The sequence below is a fragment of the Macaca thibetana genome, chromosome 3 (assembly GCF_024542745.1).
Source record: "Macaca thibetana thibetana isolate TM-01 chromosome 3, ASM2454274v1, whole genome shotgun sequence".
NCBI lineage: Eukaryota > Metazoa > Chordata > Mammalia > Primates > Cercopithecidae > Macaca > Macaca thibetana.
In genome coordinates this window covers 179,629,293-179,652,296 of record NC_065580.1, presented here as the reverse complement: position 1 = coordinate 179,652,296, position 23,004 = coordinate 179,629,293, and the positions used below count along the sequence as shown (strand labels likewise).

The window sequence follows — 23,004 nt, the reverse complement described above, 5'->3', positions numbered from 1 at the left end:
CAAGTTTAACGTATAAAAATTAGAGCTTTGCAGTTATGCCTACAAATATAAAATGAAATGGAGAATTTAAACAAATTAGTGTTCAGTGACAAACCACTCCTGCTTGAAATAGCCCGATAAGGCTTTCAAGCTGAAATTATGTAGCCATGTTTTAAGAGCCACCCTTGGAGTTGTCTAAGGGAGACAAACTTGAGAGACAAAGCGCCTACTCATAATTACTAAAAAAGGGTTTGGCAAACCTTTGTACCCCATGTTTGCTAGAATTTAAGACCCAGTTGCTGAGTGACAGTTTTATTTCATTAGGAATAGATTGGAAAAGCCTATTTATGAGAGCTTTCTTTTGCTCTAAGTAAGTTTCAGAACAAGGTGGAGGATAGGTAGTCGAAACACTGGCACAATCTTCTACAAGTAATACATCTACCTGTATGCAGTCAAATTCAAAACTAGTAATTTCCCCAAGAGGCCCTGTCATTTTAATTGTCAGAACTAATGAGGATTTTGTAGTAACGTGGAATGTTCTGGTTACTAGGTATGTGCCAAAAATAACACTTCCTTCTTGACACTATTATGCTTGTGCTTTTCCCAAGAAGCCTATATAGTCATCCCTCAGTATCCTTGGAGGATTGGTTCCAGGACCCTCCTGGATACCAAAATCCTCAGATGCTCAAGTGCGTTATATAAAATGGCTTTGGATTTGCATATAACCTATGCATATCCTTTAATTATAATACCTAATGTATATTTTTAAATTTGTATTTTTAAATTTTTATTTTGAATATTTTCCATACATGGTTAAATACACAGATGAAAAACCTACAGATGAGGACCAATTTGCTTATAAGCAAAGCAACAAATAAATGCTATCTGCTAACTTCATGATAAAAATACTTGAAACTTTCCAACTTTACACCAATTGCCTACATATCTGTCATTATCACCACAAAACTCAAGGACCCATAAGGAAGCAGTGTGATGACTTTGAAAGTAATTTTTTTTCCTTTCAATTTTAGTTAAAAAAATTAACTTGATAAAACACATCTCCCTTGTGACAGTAATAAACGTGCTCACATTTGAATAGGCAGTCACTAGATTTCAGGAAAAAAGTAGATATGGTTTAGATGTTAAAATTGTGTATGGCTTAACAAAGAGTACAGTATTAAAACTAGAAAAGTCTCTAAGGTTTAAAAATGAGTTTTCTGAAGTTGCAAATACTTTAAAAACTGACTTTACATGTTCATACTATTGAGCTGTACCTTTATGATTTGTGCCGTTTTGTATTTCAGAATTTATCTTCCTAAAATATAACAATAATTTGTGGAATAGCCACGGCCATCCAATGATTTATTAGCAAGTTGTGATTTTTCTGGTAAGAAATAATTTAAGACTGCAAATTTAAAGATGAAGGTGATGGAAAAAGTACTGCTGATCTTAGTTTTTAAAAATTTACCTTTGGAGAAAAATCAAAACTCTTATAGAAGTACCTCTTTTTCTTTTTGTAGTTCGAGTACCCTTACAAGACTGATGGAATTACAGTTGTATAAATATGAAGGACTACTGAAGAATCTGAAGTATTGTATTATTTGACTTTATTTTAGGCCTCTAGTAAAGACTTAAATGTTTTTCCAAAAAAGCACAAGGCAGAGATCAGAACAGCTGTGAGAACACATCCACTTTATGCAATGGCATCAGACGTGTAAGTCAGATGTCATGTTAAAATTAGTACAAGCCAAATTCTTGGTTTAAAAAAACCCTATGTATAGTGACACTGATAGTTAAAAGATGTTTTATTGTATTTTCAATAGCTACCACTAACAAATTTTTAACTTTTGATATGCATATTTTGATATGTGGTCTTTTAGAAAAAGTATGGTTAATAAACAGTTGATTTTTCAAAGGAAATTTAAAAATTCTTATGTTCTGTTTAATGTTTTTGCTCTTTAGTTAAATACACTGAAGGGAAATACCCCTCTGTTCTTTTTCCCTTTTTTATGGACACAACAGAAACACGCGTTGTCATGCCTCAAACTATTTTTTATTTGCAACTACATGATTTCACACAATTCTTTTAAACAACGACATAAAATAGATTTCCTTGTGTATAAATAACTTACATACGCTCCATAAAGTAAATGCTCAAAGGTGCTAGAACAGATCGTCCACTTCTACAGTGTTCTCGTATCCAACAGAGTTGATGCACAATATATAAATACTCAAGTCCAATATTAAAAACTTAGGCACTTGACTAACTTTAATAAAGTTTCTCAAACTATATCAATATATCTAAAGTGCATATATTTTTTAAGAAAGATTATTCTCAATAACTTCTATAAAAATAAGTTTGATGGTTTGGCCCATCTAACTTCACTACTATTAGTAAGAACTTTTAACTTTTAATGTGTAGTAAGGTTTATTCTACCTTTTTCTCAACATGACACCAACACAATCAAAAAAGAAGTTAGTGAGGTGCTAACATGTGAGGATTAATCCAGTGATTCCGGTCACAATGCATTCCAGGAGGAGGTACCCATGTCACTGGAATTGGGCGATATGGTTTATTTTTCCTTCCCTGATTTGGATAACCAAATGGAACAGGAGGAGGATAGTGATTCTGATGGCCATTCCCTCGATACATTCCTGGCTTTTTTCTGGGCAAAGGATGCCACATTGGAAGAGGTGGAAATATAAGTTCTGAAATCTGTAAGGAAGAGAACACATTAAGTTAATACAAAGGAAAAATTCATCATCTATGTTCCAGATTTCTTATTAAAGACAAAGTTACCCACAACCCTAAGAGCACATCTAAGTGACATTCCTATTGTCAGGTCTAAATACGTTAAAAAGCCTCACGTGTAATAGGCGTATAATGTATAACAGGTGACCAATGTTTTCTGAATGCATAAAGTAATGAATAAACTCAAACATAGTACTTCCTAAACAACTTCAACCAGAAAAGACCAAAACATGGAACAAATGGAAGTTTGGAAGGACATACTTGTTTTAGTCCAGTGGTTTCCACAGCTGGCTAAGCCAGGAGTCACTTGGAAGCTTTTAAACACAAAACATTGGAGCTGGAGGCCATTATCCTTAGCAAACTAATGCAGAAACAGAAAATCAACTACCGCATGTTCTCACTTATAAGTGGGAGGTAATGATAAGAACTTATGAACACAAAGACGGAAACAATAGACACTGGGGTCTATTTGAGAGGGGAGGGTAGGAGAAGGAAAAGGAGCAGAAAAGGTAACTTGAGTACTGGGCTGCATACCTGGGGATGAAATAATATGTACAATAAATCCCTGTGACACATGTTTACCTATGTAACAAACCTTCATGTGTACCCCTAAACCTAAAATAAAAGTTAAAAAAAAAAAAAAGATAAACACAAAATGTTCATGCCCCAGCAGCGGTCTAATGAACAATAAATAAATCTCAGAACTAGAGGCCAGGTATTTTGACAAAGCTCCCCAGGTGATTCTGATGTAGCCAGTTTAGTATTTGGGAATAATAGTTTTAGATTATCCCATAAATCAGGTGGGCACATTAGGTTCACATTTATTCAAAGTGTTCATACCAGCAGTTTTAGACCTCTCTGCTCAGAATGCTGCATCTTCTTAAAATTCTGATTTCGCTGATCTCTAATCTGCTTTTCTAAGTATAGGATTTTTTTGAAAAATTATATTCTGTATAGCATTGCATTCATGATAGAAAATTCAAAAGGTACAAAAGGGTAAACTGTAGAAAGTCCCTCTTTTTTTATCTCACCCTTTATCTTCTTTATCTTAATCCTTCTCAGGGGCAACTGACAACATTATTTTAAATATACCTTTAGAGATATTCTATCCACATCTATACACATTTTAAAAATATATATGTATACTGGATTGCATCCTGCTTTTACATTTGATAATAATACATTTCAGAAAGATCAATACATAAAGACCTGTCTCATTATTCTACAGCTAGATAGTACAGCAATGACTATAAATTAAATGATCTCCTATTAATGGGACATTGAGGCTGCTTTCAGTCTCTTACTATTAAAAAAACAATGATACGCAATAAACAAAACAATGCTGCAATGAATAACAGCACAGTAAATTCTAATATAAGGCTTTATAGGCATATTTTTGTTTCTTTTGGTAAATATTTAATGCCTACGAGTGGAACTGCTGAGTAATAGAAGAGATACACATTTAATGTTAAAAATTGCCAGTTGTTTGAACTGGTGGTACCATTTTACACTGCCACCAAGTTTATGAATCTAGCTGCTTCACATCCTTGCTAACATTTCACGCTGTCAGACTTTTAAATTGAGCAGTTCTGGAAGAACTAGTGTTTCATATGGATTTAATTTACGTTCCTCTGATGATAAATGAGGCCATTCACATAACTCCTTTTGTAAAGTGTTTATTCACATCTTTTGCTCCCCCTGCCCTTTTTTTGAGATTACAGCAGGATATGCCCATTATTTTTTATTGAGTCTTTTACCTTTTACTAGTGATTTGTGAGCGATTTTTTTTTAAAGTATATTCTGGAAATAAGTCCTTTGCAGATATATATAATGAGAATATTTTGTCCTAGTCTATGGTTTGCCCATTTTCTTAATGGTTTCTTTGATAAGCAAAAAGATTAATTTTGAAGTCCAGTTTATCCATTTTTTTCCCTTATTACTTTCTTTTTGTGACCCTCTAGAAGAAATCTTTGCCTATCACAAAATAAAGATTATATTTCCCTATGTTTTCTTCTAAAAGTGTCAGAGATTTATCTTTTATGTCTAGGTACACGATCTATCTCAAATCAGTATTTTTGTGTATGGTGTCAGCTAAGTTAGGTTCTTTTTTTCCCCCATGCAGATCATCCAGTTGTTTCTTGAAGACTTTCCCCATTGAATTGCTTTGGCACTTTTGTTAAAAGGGGAAAAAAAAAAACCAACTGTATGTATGTGGGTCTACTTCTGGACTCTATCCTGTGCCATCAATATATTTGTATATTTTTAAACCATTACCACACTGTCTTGATGAATATATAATACCTCTGAATTAGTGTGAGCCCTCCAACTGATCCTTGTTTTTAAAAATTTTGAATCAATTTGTCACTTTCTAGAAAAAACCTTTTAAGGTGTTCGTTGATACTCAATTGGATCTACAGATCTATTTCAGGAGAACTGACACAATCTTCATTTCTTAATTTGTGGAGACCCCTCTCTTGGGATGCCTTTTAGAAAACACTAGAGAACAAAAATTCCAAGCTAGAAATTTTTTTGTCCTTACTTGATAAAACTTTTTTAAAGCTTGTGGCAATGCCAGATTCAAGATAAAAATACTAGAAAGAAAAAAAAATGAAAGTGGGCCATTTGCACTAGCTTTCATGCAAGGACTCACAGTAGTAGTGTTTCTCCATTATAAAATGTTTTGCTAATGAGTATTATGCCAAGTAGAAATGTTTTCCTTAAAAAGCACGGAAGAGACACCTCAATTTCCATACCTTTCTGTTATCCTAATAGTCTTTCAACATGAGGAAAATAAATGCAATTTAATTTTAAAAGAAATCCTAAAAATTAAAGGTAAATTTCCTTGTAAAAAGTTAGCAGCAATCAATTTAATTTAAGACTTACATTCTCGCTTGAGTAACAACAAATAAAATTCTAAGGTAAAATTGCCACACTTTGGATGAATTCCAGAAAATTCAATATAGGTAATTTGCAATATATAATCCATCACACAGAGAAAAAAAATGTCTCAAATATTTATGGCAAGGATTTTAAAAATGATCCTGAAGTACAAATACTATGTTTATTTATTTATATAGGGAATCTCTCTGGAAGGATACTGGGGGGAAAAAAAAACCTGGTAACGAATGCCTCTGTGGAAGTGCATAGGAATGGTGGCTGAGGAGAAAGAGGACTTCTCACTATTATACTGTCTTGTACTGTTTGAAGTTTCATAAAACCAGGTGCATGTTATAATATATACATATACATACACATATACATATATCCCTAAATTATGATAATCTTCAGAACTAATCTTCCCCTCAAGTCTAGGAAGAAGAATTCAACTGAGAAAAAAATGAGAAACCAAAAATTAAGTTACACTGAAATAATGTTCATTATGTAAATGTATGCTGAATTTAAAAGTTTAGTTTATCATACTAAAAACTCCAATATTCTGCTTCTTACTTATTAGGTCTAAATTTTCATTTTCAGCTCAACCTTACCATAAACCTGTATGTTTCACTACATTTAATGAAAGCAAATAAGTAAAAATAGGTACCTTTAAAAACTAATAATAAGTACATGTACAGAATAAGGCTCAACTCAAAAAATCTCTTTTAATTGTTCTTACTTTAAAATATCTTTCCTGTTGAAGAATGCTGTTGGGTCAACGATTTTTTAAAGTCCATTAAATGTTCTTTGGTATGCAGATAAAAGTAGTAAATAAGTGAATGGATCTGCAAGTGCAGGCACACTAGCTGTATGACTTTTCAACTAGGAAAGCAAAATGGGAGACAATGTTTTGGGCTTGAGTAAAATATTAATTATAACATAATAAAATTAGAGAGGTTTCTCTTTAATCGTGGAAAGGGAGAGGATAGTAAGTTAAACCCAGAGGTATAAAACAAAGTGTTACATACTACAAAAAATAAGTGGTAACTTTTGAATAAGAAATTTTAAAATATCAGGAATGTTTTACCATCATGAATTTTCTACTTTTTGCCAATTTTTCTGAAATAAATTTATCTTAATTATTGTATAGTGAAGCTGACCTTTGATAAAATGACTGAGGATGCCTATTTACGTGCCAGAGAAACAGCTTTCCCTCAGCATCAGGGAAGGCAAGAACCATTATCCAGAATCTCAAATCAGAAACCTTGGGCAATGCCAAGCAGGACTACCTGAAAGGTCCTGGCAATCCCTGCACATGCCTTTAAAACTGAGCTGTTTCATGGTTACCTGGTACACAGGACTTGCAGCTGCAGTCACCGAATTGGGTTTCACTTCCATTTCCTTACTTGTTTCTTCATCTGAAGAAGAGGATCCTGAATGATAATCAGAGGTAACCTTATCAAGGGCCCTAGTAACTTTCCTGGAGATCTCATCCTTGTTCTCATCTTCGTTTTCAAAGCTGGCAACAATGAATGCATTGTTTTTCTCTCCATACCTAAGAATAAAATTAAAAACTTATAAATCTTGAAGTCACATCAGCAAAGCAAAAAATGTCCATAAAAACAATTAAAGAGACTGGACATGCCATCAATCCAAGGCAAAGAAGGAATCATCAGAGAACTTAAGCCTACACATTTAATATCCTAATACAGCTCAATGCCAGCAAGCAAACCAGTTTTCTACTTCTGTTCTATCTAAGTATTCATAAAAGTAACCCCATTTTCTTTCCTTTTCTTTCTTTTCTACTAATTCCTAAAAAAACATTGTTTAAAACATTAAAAAAGTCCACTGTTTTGATTGCATTTTTGTATGTACCAATGAAATTGGTTACACAATAAAACATTCTGATGTATTTTTATTTTTTTGAGATGGGTTTCACTCTGTTGCCCAGGCGGGAGTGCAGTGGCACAATCACAGTTCACTGCAGCCTCTACCTCCTGGGCTCAGGTGATTGATCCTCTCACCTCAAACCTCCCAAGAGGCTGGGACTATAGGAGTGTACCACCATGCCCAGCTAATTTATATACATTTTTAGAGATAGGGTTTCACCATGTTGCTGAGGCTGGTCCTGAACTCCTAGGCTCAAGAAATACACCCACCTCAGCCAACCAAAGTGCTAGAATTACAGGCATGCGCCACTGACTTTTTTTTTTTTTTTTTTTTTTTTTTGCGGGGGGAACAGGTCTTGCTCTGTTGCCCAGGCTGGAGTGCAACGGGCGTGATCTCAGCCCACTGCAACCTCCACCTCCTGGGTTCAAGTGATTCTCCTGCCTCAGCCTCCTGAGTAGCTGGGATTACAGGTGCCCACCACCACGCCCTGCTAATTTTTGTATTTTTAGTAGAGATGAGGTTTCGTCATGTTGGCCAGGCTGGTCTTGAACTCCTGACTCAGGTGATCCACCTACCTCAGCCTCCCAAAGTGCTGGGATTACAGGCATGAGCTACCAAGCCCAGCCCCAGTTGTACTTATAAATGTAACATACATCCTAGCAATTTAAGTCATAGATCAACTAGAAATTTCCTATAAAACTGACTTTAACCCTAATTAAATAAAAAAGGGGGCCTGTGTTTCGTATCTTATACTCACAAAAATGAGAACTGAGGCAGTTATTGAGATGAAAGAAAAAAGATTGTTGCTGAAGAATATAGAGGTTTAACTTAAATTATATTGCTTACTTCAGAGTCTTCTAGGATAACTATTCACCTCTCATCTTAATTTTTTTTTAAGGTAAGACGAAAAAGTCTTGTTATTCTTCCAAAACATTTTTCAAGATTTTTGATTTTTTTTTTTAAGTTGTCAAAATATGTAACCTACACTGCTGGTTACTTAAAAAAAAAAAATTCTGATATGTAGGAAAACAGTGTAATAAACTCAAGTAAAACCAAGAGTTTTTACTCAGTGGACATAGGAGAAACCCACAAATCTATTTAAATAGATTGCACAATGTCAACATTATGAAACAATTTCTAGCATCAGGACAAAGGACATTGTTAAGTAGTTCTTACAAAACACATAATTAAAGTTAGAAATGCAATTAAAGTGATTCTAAATTCGAAAAAAGATAAAAATAAGTAACTCTAAGAAATAATGTCAAGCTTTTGATTCAATAAAAATAGTTCGCTGATGTTAATTCATTTCAAGACAGCACTTGTCTCAAATTATTTCTGAATCAGAATGGTTATCTATGATAAACTGCTATAAAGCCTTTGAAAACGTACATGAGGCTGGGTGCAGTGGCTTACGCCTGTAATCCCAGTACTTCAGGAAGCCTAAGTGGACAGACTACTTGAGCCCAGGAATTTGAGACCAGTCTGGGCAACATGGCGAGACCCTGTCTCTCAATTTAAAAAGAAAAGGAAATTTATGTGGAAATCAAGTAGTCTCATAGATCACACAGATAGATGAGTTCTATTTCTGCAGATAGGTATGCTGTCTTCCATTCCTATAGGCCAAATGAAACTATAAATACTGCTTAAATATAGTACATAACTTCGCTTTTCTATTCTTTTTCAGTTTACCTCATAACAGTTGCTACAGGGGCCGGGTGCAGTGGCTCAGGCCTGTAATCCCAGCACTCTGGGAGGCCAAGGTGGGCAGATCATGAGGTCAGGAGTTCGAGGCCAGCCTGGCCAACATGGTGAAACCCCATCTCTACTAAAAATACAAAAAATTAGCCGGGCCTGGTGGTATGCACCTGTAATCCCAGCTACTCGGGAGGCTGAGGCAGGAGAATTGCTTGAATGTCGGAGGCGGAGATTGCAGTGAGCTGAGATTGCACCACTGCACTCCAGCCTGGGCAACAGAGCAAGACTCCGTCTCAAAAAAAAAAAAAAAAAGTTGCTACGGGATGGTGGAAAGGGCATTAGACTAATTTCTCATTGTGGCTCTGCCACTAACTAGCTCTGGTCACCAGAAGCAAGTCACTTAATTTCCCTAGGCCTTAGTTTCCTATATGCCGGATGAGGAAGCTGGAGCTGGCTAGATAGTGGCTGATCTATGGCTGGTGACTCTTCATAGTATAAAACGCCTAAACAGAAGCTGGACATGGTAGCTTACACGTGTAATCCCAACACTTTGTGGGGTCAAGACAGGAGGATTGCTTGAGCCCAGGAGTTCACAATTACAGTGAGCTATGATCATGCCACCACATTCTAGCCTGGAAAACAGAGCAAGACCCTCTCTCTAAAACAAAACAAAACAAACAAACAAAATTCCTAAACAACTGAGTTCCTCACAACATAAAATCTGTGTTCTCTAATTTCAAGTTTACTTAGCATAAGGTTTTAGCAATACACATTTACTCCATGTCCTCTCCACGGTTGAAAGATTCAACAAATTTCAAGACAATCAAGGGTTAATTCATGTGTTAATGACAGTAATATAACAATGGCTTAGGCCTATCTTCAGTTTTGCCCATTAATGGAATCAAAAATCAAAAACGGAAAGGCAAGAAATTTGAGAAAAATTCCTGCCTTTGTAGAAATAGAAACCTCAACCAAGGGCAAATATCTAATGATTGAAGGATCAGCATTATTAGCTCAGATTTCTTTGACACCCAATTTGGTTCTGCATTTTTCCCTTTGAACTATTTTGGTATGAGGGCTCTCTCTTCATGGTAAGAGAAGCTGCTGACTATACTACTATAACATTACAATGTGCAGTCAAGCCCTTAGGATAATTAGTAACACCTGGACAACTTTTAAACTTTCCATTTTTCAATGATCACTGGTAAAATATCAAGGCTAATTTAGTTATTTTGAAACAATCAATAGTATCTAACACTCTGTATTGCAGGGGGAAAAAAAGGATGGCAGAAATCACCCCAAAAAAAAAAAAGAGTTGTAAAATATGTTGAGTAGATAATGAAGTTGGCATCTACTCTCAGAACTTCTCATCATAGGCAAGATTTATTTCTATTCTGTATCACTAAGTGATAATCTTTCTAACTATATGGCATTCTTTGTACTCTTGCAACATTGTATTCTGTCAGATAGAGTAAGTGAAGACTATGAAGAATGTTGAGTGCATCTCAATTTTTTTAAACAATCTTAGTCTCTAGTATGCCAATGAGTTACTATTTTTAAAGATTCTCAGATATTTGATCAACTGTATACTTGCTAGATCAAGCTTTAATTTTCGAAATATCCGTCTTTCCAGTTTTGGTGAAAAAACACTTCTCAAAGTCTCTTTTTCCTCTGTTAACTTATATCAACCACCTCTACTCAACTGCTAATACGTCTTTCTTTTTGGGGTTCTGTTATTGAATGAACACCTGACATTCACAGGTGATTTCTATTAGCTGTGAAAAAAATCACATCAGAGCCAATGTTTGGCAAAATAGAAGTCTACTGAATGCAAAGGTTTTCTTCGATTAATAAGATGAAAGCAAAGTAGTAGTTTTTTCCTGCCAGGCATCATCAAGTAATGAAATGGCTACTGAAGTAGAATGTCTGTATAACTAAAGTGTTTATGTTCAGGTACTGAGACTTATTTTAAGCATTTTAAATACATAGGTCCAAAATGTTTGTATAATTATGCAACTTGTTAAACATCCTTGGACATAAACTTTTCCCTGATGGTTTAGGATCATTATATTGAACATAAACTTTTGATTGTGTGATAACATAATTGTGCTGATTTTTTAGCTTTTTCATTTTTGTCTCTATGTAAGATCATATGACATCTTTTGGTAGCATCTGACTGATCAACCCTCTTTCAAATGCTGCTTCTCATATTTCATGGGTTAAGAAACCACACAACTAACTTAAAAAACTGTGTGTTAAATAAGAGTCAACTAGGATCTAAGTGCAGGTCAAATTAAAAAGTAAACAATTCAATATAGTAGCTTTTTGACAGCTATTTCTTATAAATGGATGTCTTTTGCACAGGTTCAATGGCCAAAGTTTTCCAACTCTAGCCTAAAGCAAGTCCTTAATTAGTCCCAGAATCTAAAAATGTTTATTTTCTCAGACCTAAATCTGAGATGGCTTGCTCCCCTATTCTACCCGAGAAAGAAGTATTGGAGAATGTTTATCACAAACCTCTACCACCTACACCTGGTTTCCCAAAGCAGTAAACTTACACCAACCACTGGCAAATCAGGTAGTAACCTCAAGCAGTGGTCCTGACAAAAGTTAATGGAAGAATAACCATGTAATTCAGTTCTCATGTCTTCACCTCCACCTTCGTTGTTGGAATCAGGTCAGTCTGTGACCACCTTGGGAGTACATAGTTAGGGTTCCTTCAAAAAGCAGCTTTACTACAATCAGTTAAGAGGGCAGGTGGTCAGGTGAATTGTGCCTCAAAACCAAATAGAAACAACCTAAAGGTAGAGCCACAGGAAAATTCTTGCAGGAGTTCTATGCCTCTGTTCATCTTCTTCCTGCTACTTAGAACATCCTTCCCACCTTGTCACCTGGTCAACCATGGCTCATCCTTCACCTCCCAGCTCAAGTATCACCTACTCAGTAGTCTCCTCACCAGATGCAGTAACCTTCTACTTGGTGCAACCTACCACTGCATTTTGTACACATTTCTGTTATAGCACAAATCAGATCAATGTAATTTGCTTACTTTTCTTCTCCTTAATTTCAAACTGAACTACCTAAAAGCAGAATGTTGCTTTCATTTTTGAAAACCCCACAACTGAGTGCCCGGTCCACAAAGAATGGCTTTTGAGTGAGTGGAATTCAAAAATATTTCATACCTAGCACTGATCTTTCACAACTCTATTCATTAGGAGATGAGAAAAATAACTTCCATTATGAAAATAAAACCATGAAAGTTATCACTCAGTCACTTACATAACCAAAAAGGGGAGGCCAGGAGCAGTGGCTCACACCTGTAATCCCAACACTTTGGGAGGCCGAGGCGGGTGGATCACGAGGTCAGGAGTTTGAGACCAGCCTGGCCAACATAGTGAAACACCATCTCTACTAAAAATATTTTAAAAATTAGCCAGACACAGTGGTGGGCACCTGTAATTCCAGCTACTCGGGGGGCTGAGGCAGGAGAATCGCTTGAACCCAGCAGGCAGAGGTTGCAGACAGCCGAAAATGCACCATTGAGCTCCAGCCTGAGCCATAAGAGTGAAACTCCACTCCAAAGAAAAGAGGAGAGAGGGAGAATAAACAGAAACAGAAACAAACCAAAAGTGGTTACCCAGTATTATCTGGAATTAGCTTCTTAATTTGAAGATAAACAGACAAGTGCACCACCAATTAAAGATAATAGACACCTCGCAGAATCAAGGTGTCTACTTCTTGGTCCATAATAAGCTTCTTGGCAAAGCACTACTAGAAAACCCCTGCCTAATCAGTTTCTTTTTTCAGCTGTAAAGCAGGAATGTAACCAGTCCTTCAACATCACCTCCAGAAAAGTATTTCATAAAATTTACATCTGAGAGAGTTAAACCACCAGCTCCTGGCCATAAAGATACACAGGCAGGTTGTACATGACAGCATGTCATAAAATTAGTTCCAGCATGGTCATCAGTTCAGCGTCCAAACTTGAGAACTCACCGACAGCACACCTCACATGGGTCCACCCAGAGAGTGAGCTCCTTTGGCAAGCCCAGGTCACTATACAAGATGCAGCTGTTTTCACAGGCTTTCAGGACATCAGGATCAACTCTCTGAAATTTATTGACACGAATACATCTACAACAAAGTGGAGTTATATTAATGGATTTAAATGAATTTAATCATAAACGCCGTTAACATCTATTCATATTTGCCAAGGTGACTAATAAAATAGTAATAAAAAATACCCTGGTAGAGAACCTAGGAGCATATCTATCCTAAACAGATAATAAATGTGAACTACAGACACAGAGGCAGCCTGAAAAAAAGATGGCACCTATGTGAGCCCAAGAAAATCACTAGTACTGCGTCTACCTCAGTCTACCCAGAGACTTGACCACCCATGTACATTAAATGAGCAAGGAGTATGAAAGTTGCATGAAATTTAAGAACTCTGAAGACAACAGTTTCTATAGGCCAAGTTCCTATACAAAAAAATCTCTAACAAAAGGCCTCATCTAATGTTTCAGATGATATTTGGAAATGCTTATGACAAGTTCTGATCTGTCATTAACTTGCTTTTATATCTCAGATAATAAAGTGGTAAGATGACACCCTTGCTTTACCTATAACTGTTCTATATACGGGATAAGTGAAGGACACAGATTCATTCATATCACATACTAATGATTAAAATACCTAACATGTTATTGGCTTATTTCATTTAACTTCTATTTACCCAAGGACTTTTATTTAAATAGCTGTCAAAATTAAGTGAGGAAAATTTCTAAACCAATAAAGCCTCTGTCTCATCTTTTTTTAACCTATTATACCACACCTACCTAATGGAATATTTCAAGGTGGCTTAGAGTAAATACAAAAAATATGCATTCTGTTGAATGTTAAATAAGCATTCTGATTAAGTAGGGAAATAGGGCCTATGAAGGAAAAGTATTTACTGCCTACAATCAAGAATCAATCAAGAGAATTTGGATTTCAGCACTAATCCTAGTATTTCTCAGGTGAGCTTAGTTAAGTCACTGTATCTCTTCCTCAGACCTGAAACTATAAAACACGGAAATACAAGTTAATTGATAAATAGTAATTATACTGTAAAACATAATGATATAAAGACTACATGCGCTATTTAAAGTTTTTGTAAAAGTTAAATTATTAGTTGGTTTTAATTTCTATTTAAAAAATGAAATTTCTCAATAGAATAACTAGGAATACGTGTTTCTACATAATATTAATAAAAACGCTTTTTTAAAATTCATTATGCAATGGACAATTTCCTAAATGCTTTGCATGTATTAACTCTTAATTCTCATGATCATCCTGTGAGTTACTTTTTTTCCTCAGCATAAAGAAAAAGGGAGGCAGAGAGAGTTTGAGTAACTTCCCCAAAATTTACAGCTAGTAAGTGATGAATCTAGGGTTCAAATGAAGGCCACTAGACTCCAAAGAGCAAGTTATTTCCCTAATACTCAACTCTGTTTATACGTACCTATCTTAGCATCACCATTAACTATATAACAAAGGAGAAGTGAGAAAAATTATTTTCTAGTATGTAAAATACTGCTTAGTCCTTTTAAAAACATGGTCTTATGGTATAGATTCTAATATTATATAGGGTAATTCGAAAGATCCCACGTGCTCTGGGACCAAAAGCGGTTAAGGATAAAAAGATGTATCTTAGATGTGTTTTTCTTATCTACAATGAAGGTGATAACAGGCTCTAAGCTTACAAATTATATATAAATATAGATGCTTAAACAGAAACTATGCTTCAACAAAATCTGCATACCTTACATATTTTGTACTGTTTTTTTCACTCTACATACTACTTACCCATTAACTACTCTTCGAAAACAAAATTTTAAAAGTTGCGTAAAAATATTCTCATTTACTTAATGTTGACAGTTTAGTTCTTTCCAATTTTTGCAATTACAAAGTGTAAGAAACATCCATATTCATACGTTTGTCTGCATTTCTAATTATACTTCTAGAATAGATTCTTAGGAGACTTATTGTTCAAAAGGTATGACTATTTTTACAGATCTTGATAATATTGCCAAAATGCTCTCCATAAGTATCTTATTTATATCGCAGCAAAACAATTTCAACTTACATTTTGTAAGAGAAAGAACACTCCAGCTACTCTATGGACTGAAGAGTCCCCACCTAGTCTATGGACTGAAGTTTCCACTAACTTGGTTAATCTTATATTCCATTCATTTTTATAATAGTAACAACCCACTATTAAGTCTTTAGAGTTTTCTACTTCAAATACAGCTTTAAAATGACTCAGTAATGATAATTCTGATCACATGCCAATTTAATCTTGTTTCAGTTTTTTTCCTCAAGTTTTTAGAATTAATGGAAATGAAATTGTACAGCTTGACCTTTAAGTATTTACTTGACAGTGCCTCCTTTTTCAGTAATAGTATGGTGGCTTGGCACTTCCAAAAAGCCTTCATCCAATGTCAATTAAATCGAAGTAAAAAGCCTCAGCAGTTCTAACTTACAAAAGCTGTTCACTCTATCAGAAATGAAAATACACAGAAAAAAATTAAGAGAATCAAGTGATAAGATAAAAAATGACTTGAGCCTGTGTCAGCATGCACATTTCTATTTTAATTCACATTTTCCAATTTACTGGAAACCTCTTTGGATTTAAAATGAAAAGGAAAATTTTTTTTTTTTTTTTTTTTTGAGATGGAGTCTCGCTCTGTCGCCCAGGCTGGAGTGCAGTGGCCGGATCTCAGCTCACTGCAAGCTCCGCCTCCCGGGTTTGCGCCATTCTCCTGCCTCAGCCTCCCGAGTAGCTGGGACTACAGGCGCCCGCCACCTCGCCCGGCTAGTTTTTTGTATTTTTTTAGTAGAGACGGGGTTTCACCGTGTTAGCCAGGATGGTCTCGATCTCCTGACCTCGTGATCCGCCCGTCTCGGCTTCCCAAAGTGCTGGGATTACAGGCTTGAGCCACCGCGCCCGGCCGAAAAGGAAAATATTCTATTTTGATTCTCTTATTGGCAATAGAACACAAGCTCACTTGATTTTCAGTACATGAGAAATTAGCAAATATGTTTGCCTCCTTTCTAGACTCCTTGAATAGTCCTGTACTTGCAAGAGCTCAGTGGCAGAAAGGAAGTCCTTCTGACATCAAAGCACAAAGTGTTGATTTGTGTAGGAAACTTTGGGGACATCAATATAAACAAATAAAAGAGAATTTCTGTAGTTATCACTATAGTCACTGCTCCACTTTTATTTCTTGTGGCCACATCCACAAATGGGACAGTGTTTGACAGCTGAGTTTAGCAGAACATTCTCAGCTGAGGTTCCTGAGCAGTCACATAAATACTAGAGTGAGCATGCCAGGGCATGTTTTATAGGAGTCTGCTCTTCTTTACTTTAAGCTATAAATGTACCTTATAAAGCAGAGTACAAAAGACAGCTGCAAGTGAGAATTATCTTCCTTCTCAGTGCCAAAACAGTGGTAGCACTGCGGTGTGCAGAAAGCCCATGAAAATATGGGGTCATGTAGACCTGAGTTCAAATCCCAGAACTCTGGCCAGGCATGGTGACTCACGCCTGTAATCCTAACATTCTGGGAGGCAAAGGCAGACGATCGCGTGAGGCCAGGAGTTTGAGACTCACCTGGGTAACATAGCGAGATCCCATCTCTACAAAAAAAATTTTTTTTTTTTTTTTTTCAATTAGCCTGGTGTGTTGGCGAATGTCTATAATCCTAGCTACTTGGGAGTCTGAGGCAGTAGGACTGCTTAAGCCCAGGAGTTTGAGGCTGCAGTGAGCTATGGTTAATACCAATGCACTCTAGACTGGGTGACAGAGCAAAAACAATACCACACACACAAAAAAAGCCCTCAAAAAAGCAAATCCCAGAGCCAGCATTTACTAGTCGTGGATCACAGGTGAGTTACATTCATCTAGAAAATAGTTACACTGGCTTCTACCACAAATATATAAATGAGATTATTCTTGTATTAACAACGTATCAGGTGTCTTAATAATCTTAAGTTTCCTTTTTCCATAAAACTTTTTTTTCAAAGAGCATAGATCATGTAATTTACTTTTAGATACAAGATTCACTTCTTTCAACTCCTACCATGCCCATTAATGTGTTATTAGGGGTCCTCTAGAATTGTGAAAATCCCTAAGTACATGTGATAAACAGAAATGCACTGTTGCGAGCCAGGCTATAACCACAAAAGACTAACTCCTATGACCCCATAGCATTGGCCCCCTGTGTCCAGGCAATGGGACTCCACCACTCCACTAACAAATACTTGTTTTAAAATGAGTAAGGAGAAAATATACAAACACCCCAGAGTTCTATATCTTGCAGATGAAACACCTGTAGACATGGTCTGCACACCGAAGGGTGTGCATCTGGCCTTGAACCCACCTCAGGGGTTGATCAGCCTCTGCTTAATCCAATCTAATCCTTTACCTGTAGGCCTGTCCTTTCGATGGTTTTTCTGGATACCAGTGATTTTTATATTTTTCTTGAAGTATTAGGGTCAATTTCTCAGCAAACCTCTCAACTGCCTCTTTTTTCAACTTATCATGTTTTCGAACTAGCCTTGTGAAAAAGAAGACAACGGCAGCAATTTCGTTCTTCATTTTTTTTTCCCTGCAAAGATAAAACATGTTTTCTCAAAAAACCAAAATAAAAAAACTGGGAAGATGAAGCTCTGTAAGATATACCTCCTTTACAGCTCTCCCCTTCTCCTCCTTCCAATTTTATCTTGTATTTCTTTGGCTTATATCTGGAGTAGAGAACAATCTACTTATCTTTATGCCATAAAGGCCTTATTATAAAATACTACTTAAAAATCTTATAACTTAGCTTCATGGAGAAGTTCCATAAACAGAGCACATTACTCCTGTTGGCTAGAATAAAACCAGATCTATCAGTAAAAGAAAAGCACTATAATAAATGATACAACAACACAGATTTTACTGTGTGTCAATATTTAGCTGCGATAATCTAAGTTTAACATTCTGTGAAATGATTTGAACTTTAAAACATAAAAAAAGTCTACTTTAAAATCTAGAACTGTAGAGTCGTTTTATAACAGAAAAGTTCGGCAGTTCCTAAAAAGGTTAAACATAGAGTTATCATATGACGCGGTCAATTCTACTTCTAACTATTTGCCCAAGAGAAATGAAAACACATGTCCACACCAAAATCTTGTACAGAAATGCCCATAGCAGTATTCATAATAACTAAAAAGTGAAAACAAGCAATATGCCTACCAACTAAGGAATGGATAAATACTGTGGTACACACATGTATGGAATATTACTCAGCAATGAAAAGGAATGAGTACTAATACAAGCTACAATATGGGTGAACCTTGAATACAGAAATGCCCACAGCAGTATTCATAATAGCTAAAAAGTAAAAACAATCTACTATGTTTACAAACTAAAGAATGGACAAACACTGCGGTATACACATGTAATGGAATATTATTCAGCAATTAAAAGGAATGAGTACTAATATAAGCTGCAACATGGATGCACCTTGAATACATCAAACTAAGGGAAAGCAGTCAGTCACAAATGACCACATATTGTACGATTCCATTGATCTGAAATATCCAGAATAATCAAATCTATATAGACAGAAAACAGATTAGTGGCCTAGGGGTAAGTGGGATGACGAGAAAAGGAGCATTGCTAATAAGTACAGAGTTACTTTGTGGGGTGATAAAAATATATACTAAATTTCACTATAGTAATGGTTGTACAACTTTGTGAATACACTAAAACCACTGAACTATACATTTTAAATGGGTGAATTGCCTGGTATATAAATTAAACCTCAAAAGTGTTATACATAAAAAATTTCAGCATTGACTTTCCGTAAGTACTCTTTCAGGGAGAGACACATTTATCCAGAAGTTAAGAGACACAGAAAATAGTGGCTCTATCAGGACATATTTAAGAAATGGAAATTCAAGTCACCCACAGAAAAACAAACTAAAAAAATAATCAGAGATTTAGCTACATTTTGGATTGCCTCAAAGGACTTTAAAAATGGTATATCTGATTTACCATTGATTTATCCTTAAAGGCAAACCCTTGTCCTAAGATTGTTTTGATGTATGTTCTGTCTCTACTCAGTGAGCTCATTCATCTGGCTGCTGTAACCTGGAGTTATTAAGATGCTGCATTCAGTAAGCAACATCACCTTTTTAGGGAGCCAATTACGTATTAAAGACATACAGCCTCTGCTATGTTTAGCATAAAAACGACTAACCTAGCAGTAGTCTGTGTTCCCACATTTCAAAAAAAAATAAAGCTGATTGTTAGCTTTCTTTTCTCAAACTGCTCAAGTCTCTCTTCAGAATGTGACTCCTTTACTCCAAGTGCAAATTCAAACAAGGAACCTCACTGTGAAATAAATTCTACAGTTATCTGAGAGGTGTGCTGGCAGCCACAGATAGCCTGATCCTGGAGGGGAAGGCACAGATCTTCCTTCCAGAACCCTAGAATGACAAATTCACCTTCTACAGCCAGCTACCAGGCACTGGGCATGGGTCCACACACGAGTGTGCAAGTACACATAACCCCATAACCCCAGCTCACCACGACTGCTGTGCAGCCTCCTCCTGAAAAATGTGAGCCATTTCCACTTTATAAAGCTACATTTATATTCCACCACCATACGATGGAAAAGAAACCCCAAGGCAATTTAACATACGGGTTGGGAAGAAAGTTTTGCTGATGGAACTACATTAGCCTCCACTCCAGCAAAGCAAACAAGGAACCACACTAAAGAAATTTACTGAATCTTTAACTAGATCATTCTCCTCATTCATTACATTTGCCAACTATGTGCCATATATCTGAGTTCTGCATTTTTGTTTGCTCTGCTTCATATAAAAAAAAATACGAAGGAAAGAACCACTTAGTGGTTGCTTTTGGTTGTAACACAAGATGACTCATTTGGACTTTGTTTTCCCCGTTTGAAGAAATGATGGCTGGAACAGCTGAAAAAGAAGCCCACTCCCACCAATATTCTAGGAGCACCAAAAGGTGAAAGCGGGAGAGTTACAGTCAGGGAGAGAACCACCAGAGGCAAGCAGGGCCAAGAAGACCTGAGGCGTCTTGAGTGAGTAGGCGTCCTCCACCCACACTCAGAGCAAAAGGCTCCCATTTTAAATATCGCACGGTGACGTCATCCTGGGACCTCGTCACCGCGGCGGCTGCTCCTCAAGTTCTACTTTGTTCCACAAGGCTCCTCTGCTCACGGCTGCGTGGATAAAACCCAAAAGGAATGAAGCTCGGCCTCGCAGGAGTTTATAACTTTGTACTTTTCCCTCCCTTGTAACGAAAAGCTAATCGCAAACGTTTCTAGGAACACATTTTTCTCCTGATACACGTTCCCAAGGTGGAGGGCGCGAGAAGACTGGCCCGTGGGGAGAGGAGCCCCTGCCCGGCCTCGGCGGCGCCACAAAGCCGGCTCCAAACCACGAAGAGGGGAGATAATTTTCCAAGGGGCCAGGAGTTGGACTTTTGGAAGCCATCGAAAGCTGCTGCTAGGCTCTCCCGCCGGGGTTTTAAGAGAGGTAGGTGAGGAGGCATCACACATCTCCACCCACTCTTGAAAGAACCGCCTTGAGCTGCGCCCAACTTCTGCAATCCCGGTTTTCCCCAAGTTCAAGGGGAAGGGCCCTGGCGCCCAATGCCCAGCCTCCCCGACAACATCCTCGCCAGGGTGCGCCCGCCCCGCCGGCCCGCGGCTCCGCTGTCCCCGGCGGCGGGCCCAGGGTTCGAGGACCCGGCTTCCCGGAGGCGCGACGCTCCAGCAAACAAGCGGGGCTCCAGCAAACCCACCGACGCGAAGGGGGTGGGCAGAAGGTGGGAAGCGGCGGGGCTGTCGCCCACCCGGAGGCGGAAGATAACGCGCTGTGGAAACGTGGCAGGAGCCTTGAGGCGGCGTCTTTTTCCTCAGGCGCCCGCCGAGGGTCCCGCGGAAAGCCTCGCGGGCCGCCCTCGCGGCCCGCAACCCTGCTCTGGCGCCGAGCGGGAGCCCATGCAACCTGGTTCCATCCCCTGCCCCTCCCCTGTCCCCGGTGCGCCGCCCGCCAGCGAGCCTTCGACGTGGCCGCAGGGGCGCCGGGACCACCCTCCCCCGATACCCACAGCCCCGCCATGTCTGCCTTTCCCCGGCCCGGTCTCCTCACCGCCGCTGCCGCCGCCGCTCTCCGGCCGGAGATTCGGCGGCCCAGACCGTGTCCTGGCCGGGAACTGAGGGCTCCGCCTCAACGGGCCCGCGCTCGGCAACAGGGAGCGCAGCGAGCCTCGTCCGGCGCGTGCGGCTCCCGCGTCGTCGGGCGGCCAAGCGCGCGTTGAGAGGACTGGCGGGCGGGCGAGCGCGCACACGAGCGAGCTCAGCCCCAAAGCGGCGCGCAGGGGGCTCGCGGCCCGGAAGAGGGGAGGGGCGATGACCCGGGAAAGGGTTGGCGCCGCGCGGGATCGGCTCGCGCGCCTGAGGGGCGGTGCCGGGGGCGGGGCTTCGCCGCGAGGCCGCCCCTGAGCCCCGGGCCTAGCCGCACCGGAGGCGACACACCCTCGCCCTGTCATGAGCCAGGCGCAGATCCTCGACCGCGACGGCGCGGTCCGTAGCACCGCGGGCTTCCCTCCCCGGCAAAGAGCGGCGCTGAGGGCCTGTGGAACCCCCGCCCGGCCGCCCTACGTGCGTCAGCGCCTTCGGGGGGTCGCGCGGGCTGGGTCCTTTCGGCTGTCTCGGCCTTTTGTTTCCCCCTCAGGTCTCTCCACGCTGCACTTGACACCCTCAGGGCCGGATGGAGAGTGCTAGACCCAGCTCTCTAGACCCGGGGGCACGGACTCGACGGGAAGGGGGACTTTGCATTTATGGACAGATCCTCATCCTTCTTGCTGTAGTTAATTACACGCGCGTTCACCGTGCAGCCGCCCTGCCGTATTTTAGGCGGTTGTTGGCACTCCTAGTTGGGCCCTTCCCTGGCCGGTCACAGCAGGGACTGCCTCCTGTGGACGCTTGTGTGCTGCCCTGGCACCGGCCACTGTGTTTTGCACAAAGGAGAGGTTCCAAGGATGTTGGCTAAAGGAATGAAGCCTTGAGAGTCCAGGCTTTCTATTTCTGAGCCACTCTACTCAAGGACTTCCCAGATGGAAACCTTCATCTTTGAGCAAATACAAATATGGAGAGGGAACATTAACTTTCTGAAGAAAAGAAGGAACATTTTTGTCAACCTTTTATATTGAGTTAGCACCATGGTCTTAGTTTTTGGGAAAGCACTTTCATACGTCCAACTGGCGGGAGGAATACAAGATATTCCTACCTTTTTATTGTGATTTTTAAAAGAGGGCTAAAACACGTTGTAAATTACTTGAGAACTGAATGTTCAAGTTATACATATATTGGCCAGATTCCTTACTGCCCACTAGGCCTGGGAGCGTGTTTTCAGCTCAGTTGTATGAATGTTTTGAATTTTTATTACTGATGTTTGTTATTGTAGCCTATTAGCAATTCAAAATAATTTTTTAGCAGCAATAAATATACCATCCCCCAAACAGTACAATAAACTTTATTTGTAGAAAAAAAAAATTACACTGTTCTAGGACTAAGTCTACTTACTGGTACATTTAAAGAGGATATTTACACCTTGGAGTCTTCTAGGAGGTGTGAAGGTGTTTTTATTTTAAAATCATAAGCTGATAAGGTTATTTTTACACATAAAGACCTTTAATTCTGCAGTTTCATAAAATAGCTAGGTAACCACCCACATTACTCAAAATT

At 38.7% G+C, this 23,004-nt stretch overlaps 3 protein-coding genes across 4 annotated transcripts in view; 2 read left to right on the top strand and 1 right to left on the bottom strand.

Annotated features, from left to right (window-relative positions):
• CXADR (CXADR Ig-like cell adhesion molecule) overlaps nt 1–23,004 on the top strand; it is a 105,289-nt gene that overhangs the window by 76,702 nt on the left and 5,583 nt on the right. Inside the window, exon 8 of one of the 2 annotated variants that reach the window (XM_050782176.1) lies at nt 1,500–2,271. The exons of the other annotated variant lie outside the window; for it this stretch is intronic. Coding sequence (XP_050638133.1) covers nt 1,500–1,541 — 42 coding nt within the window. The 3' untranslated portion in view covers nt 1,542–2,271. Of the gene's footprint in view, nt 1–1,499; nt 2,272–23,004 lie in introns of those variants that run through there. 2 annotated transcript variants of the gene reach the window in all.
• Nucleotides 2,014–21,653, bottom strand: BTG3 (BTG anti-proliferation factor 3). The gene is made up of 5 exons (XM_050782178.1): nt 21,407–21,653; nt 17,659–17,841; nt 13,187–13,324; nt 6,953–7,160; nt 2,014–2,695 (listed from the first exon to the last, which is right to left on the bottom strand). The coding sequence occupies exons 2-5, from the start codon at nt 17,829–17,831 to the stop codon at nt 2,456–2,458; spliced, it is 759 nt and encodes a 252-aa protein (XP_050638135.1). The 5' UTR covers nt 17,832–17,841; nt 21,407–21,653; the 3' UTR covers nt 2,014–2,455.
• Nucleotides 20,384–22,801, top strand: LOC126949624 (basic proline-rich protein-like). Its single transcript, XM_050782180.1, has one exon. The coding sequence runs from the start codon at nt 20,905–20,907 to the stop codon at nt 21,472–21,474; it is 570 nt and encodes a 189-aa protein (XP_050638137.1). The 5' UTR covers nt 20,384–20,904; the 3' UTR covers nt 21,475–22,801.

What these genes read in the sequence shown, in the direction of transcription:
- BTG3 (XM_050782178.1), bottom strand. Translation starts at nt 17,831, where the DNA reads ATGAAGAACGAAATTGCTGCCGTTGTCTTCTTTTTCACAAGGCTAGTT. An exon ending in TCGAAAGGACAGGCCTACAG is followed by an intron (nt 13,325 to 17,658) that starts GTAAAGGATTAG and finishes ACTTTGTTGTAG; the next exon opens with ATGTATTCGTGTCAATAAAT. An exon ending in CCATGTGAGGTGTGCTGTCG is followed by an intron (nt 7,161 to 13,186) that starts GTGAGTTCTCAA and finishes TTTTATTCTTAG; the next exon opens with GTATGGAGAGAAAAACAATG.
- LOC126949624 (XM_050782180.1), top strand. Translation starts at nt 20,905, where the DNA reads ATGCCCAGCCTCCCCGACAACATCCTCGCCAGGGTGCGCCCGCCCCGC.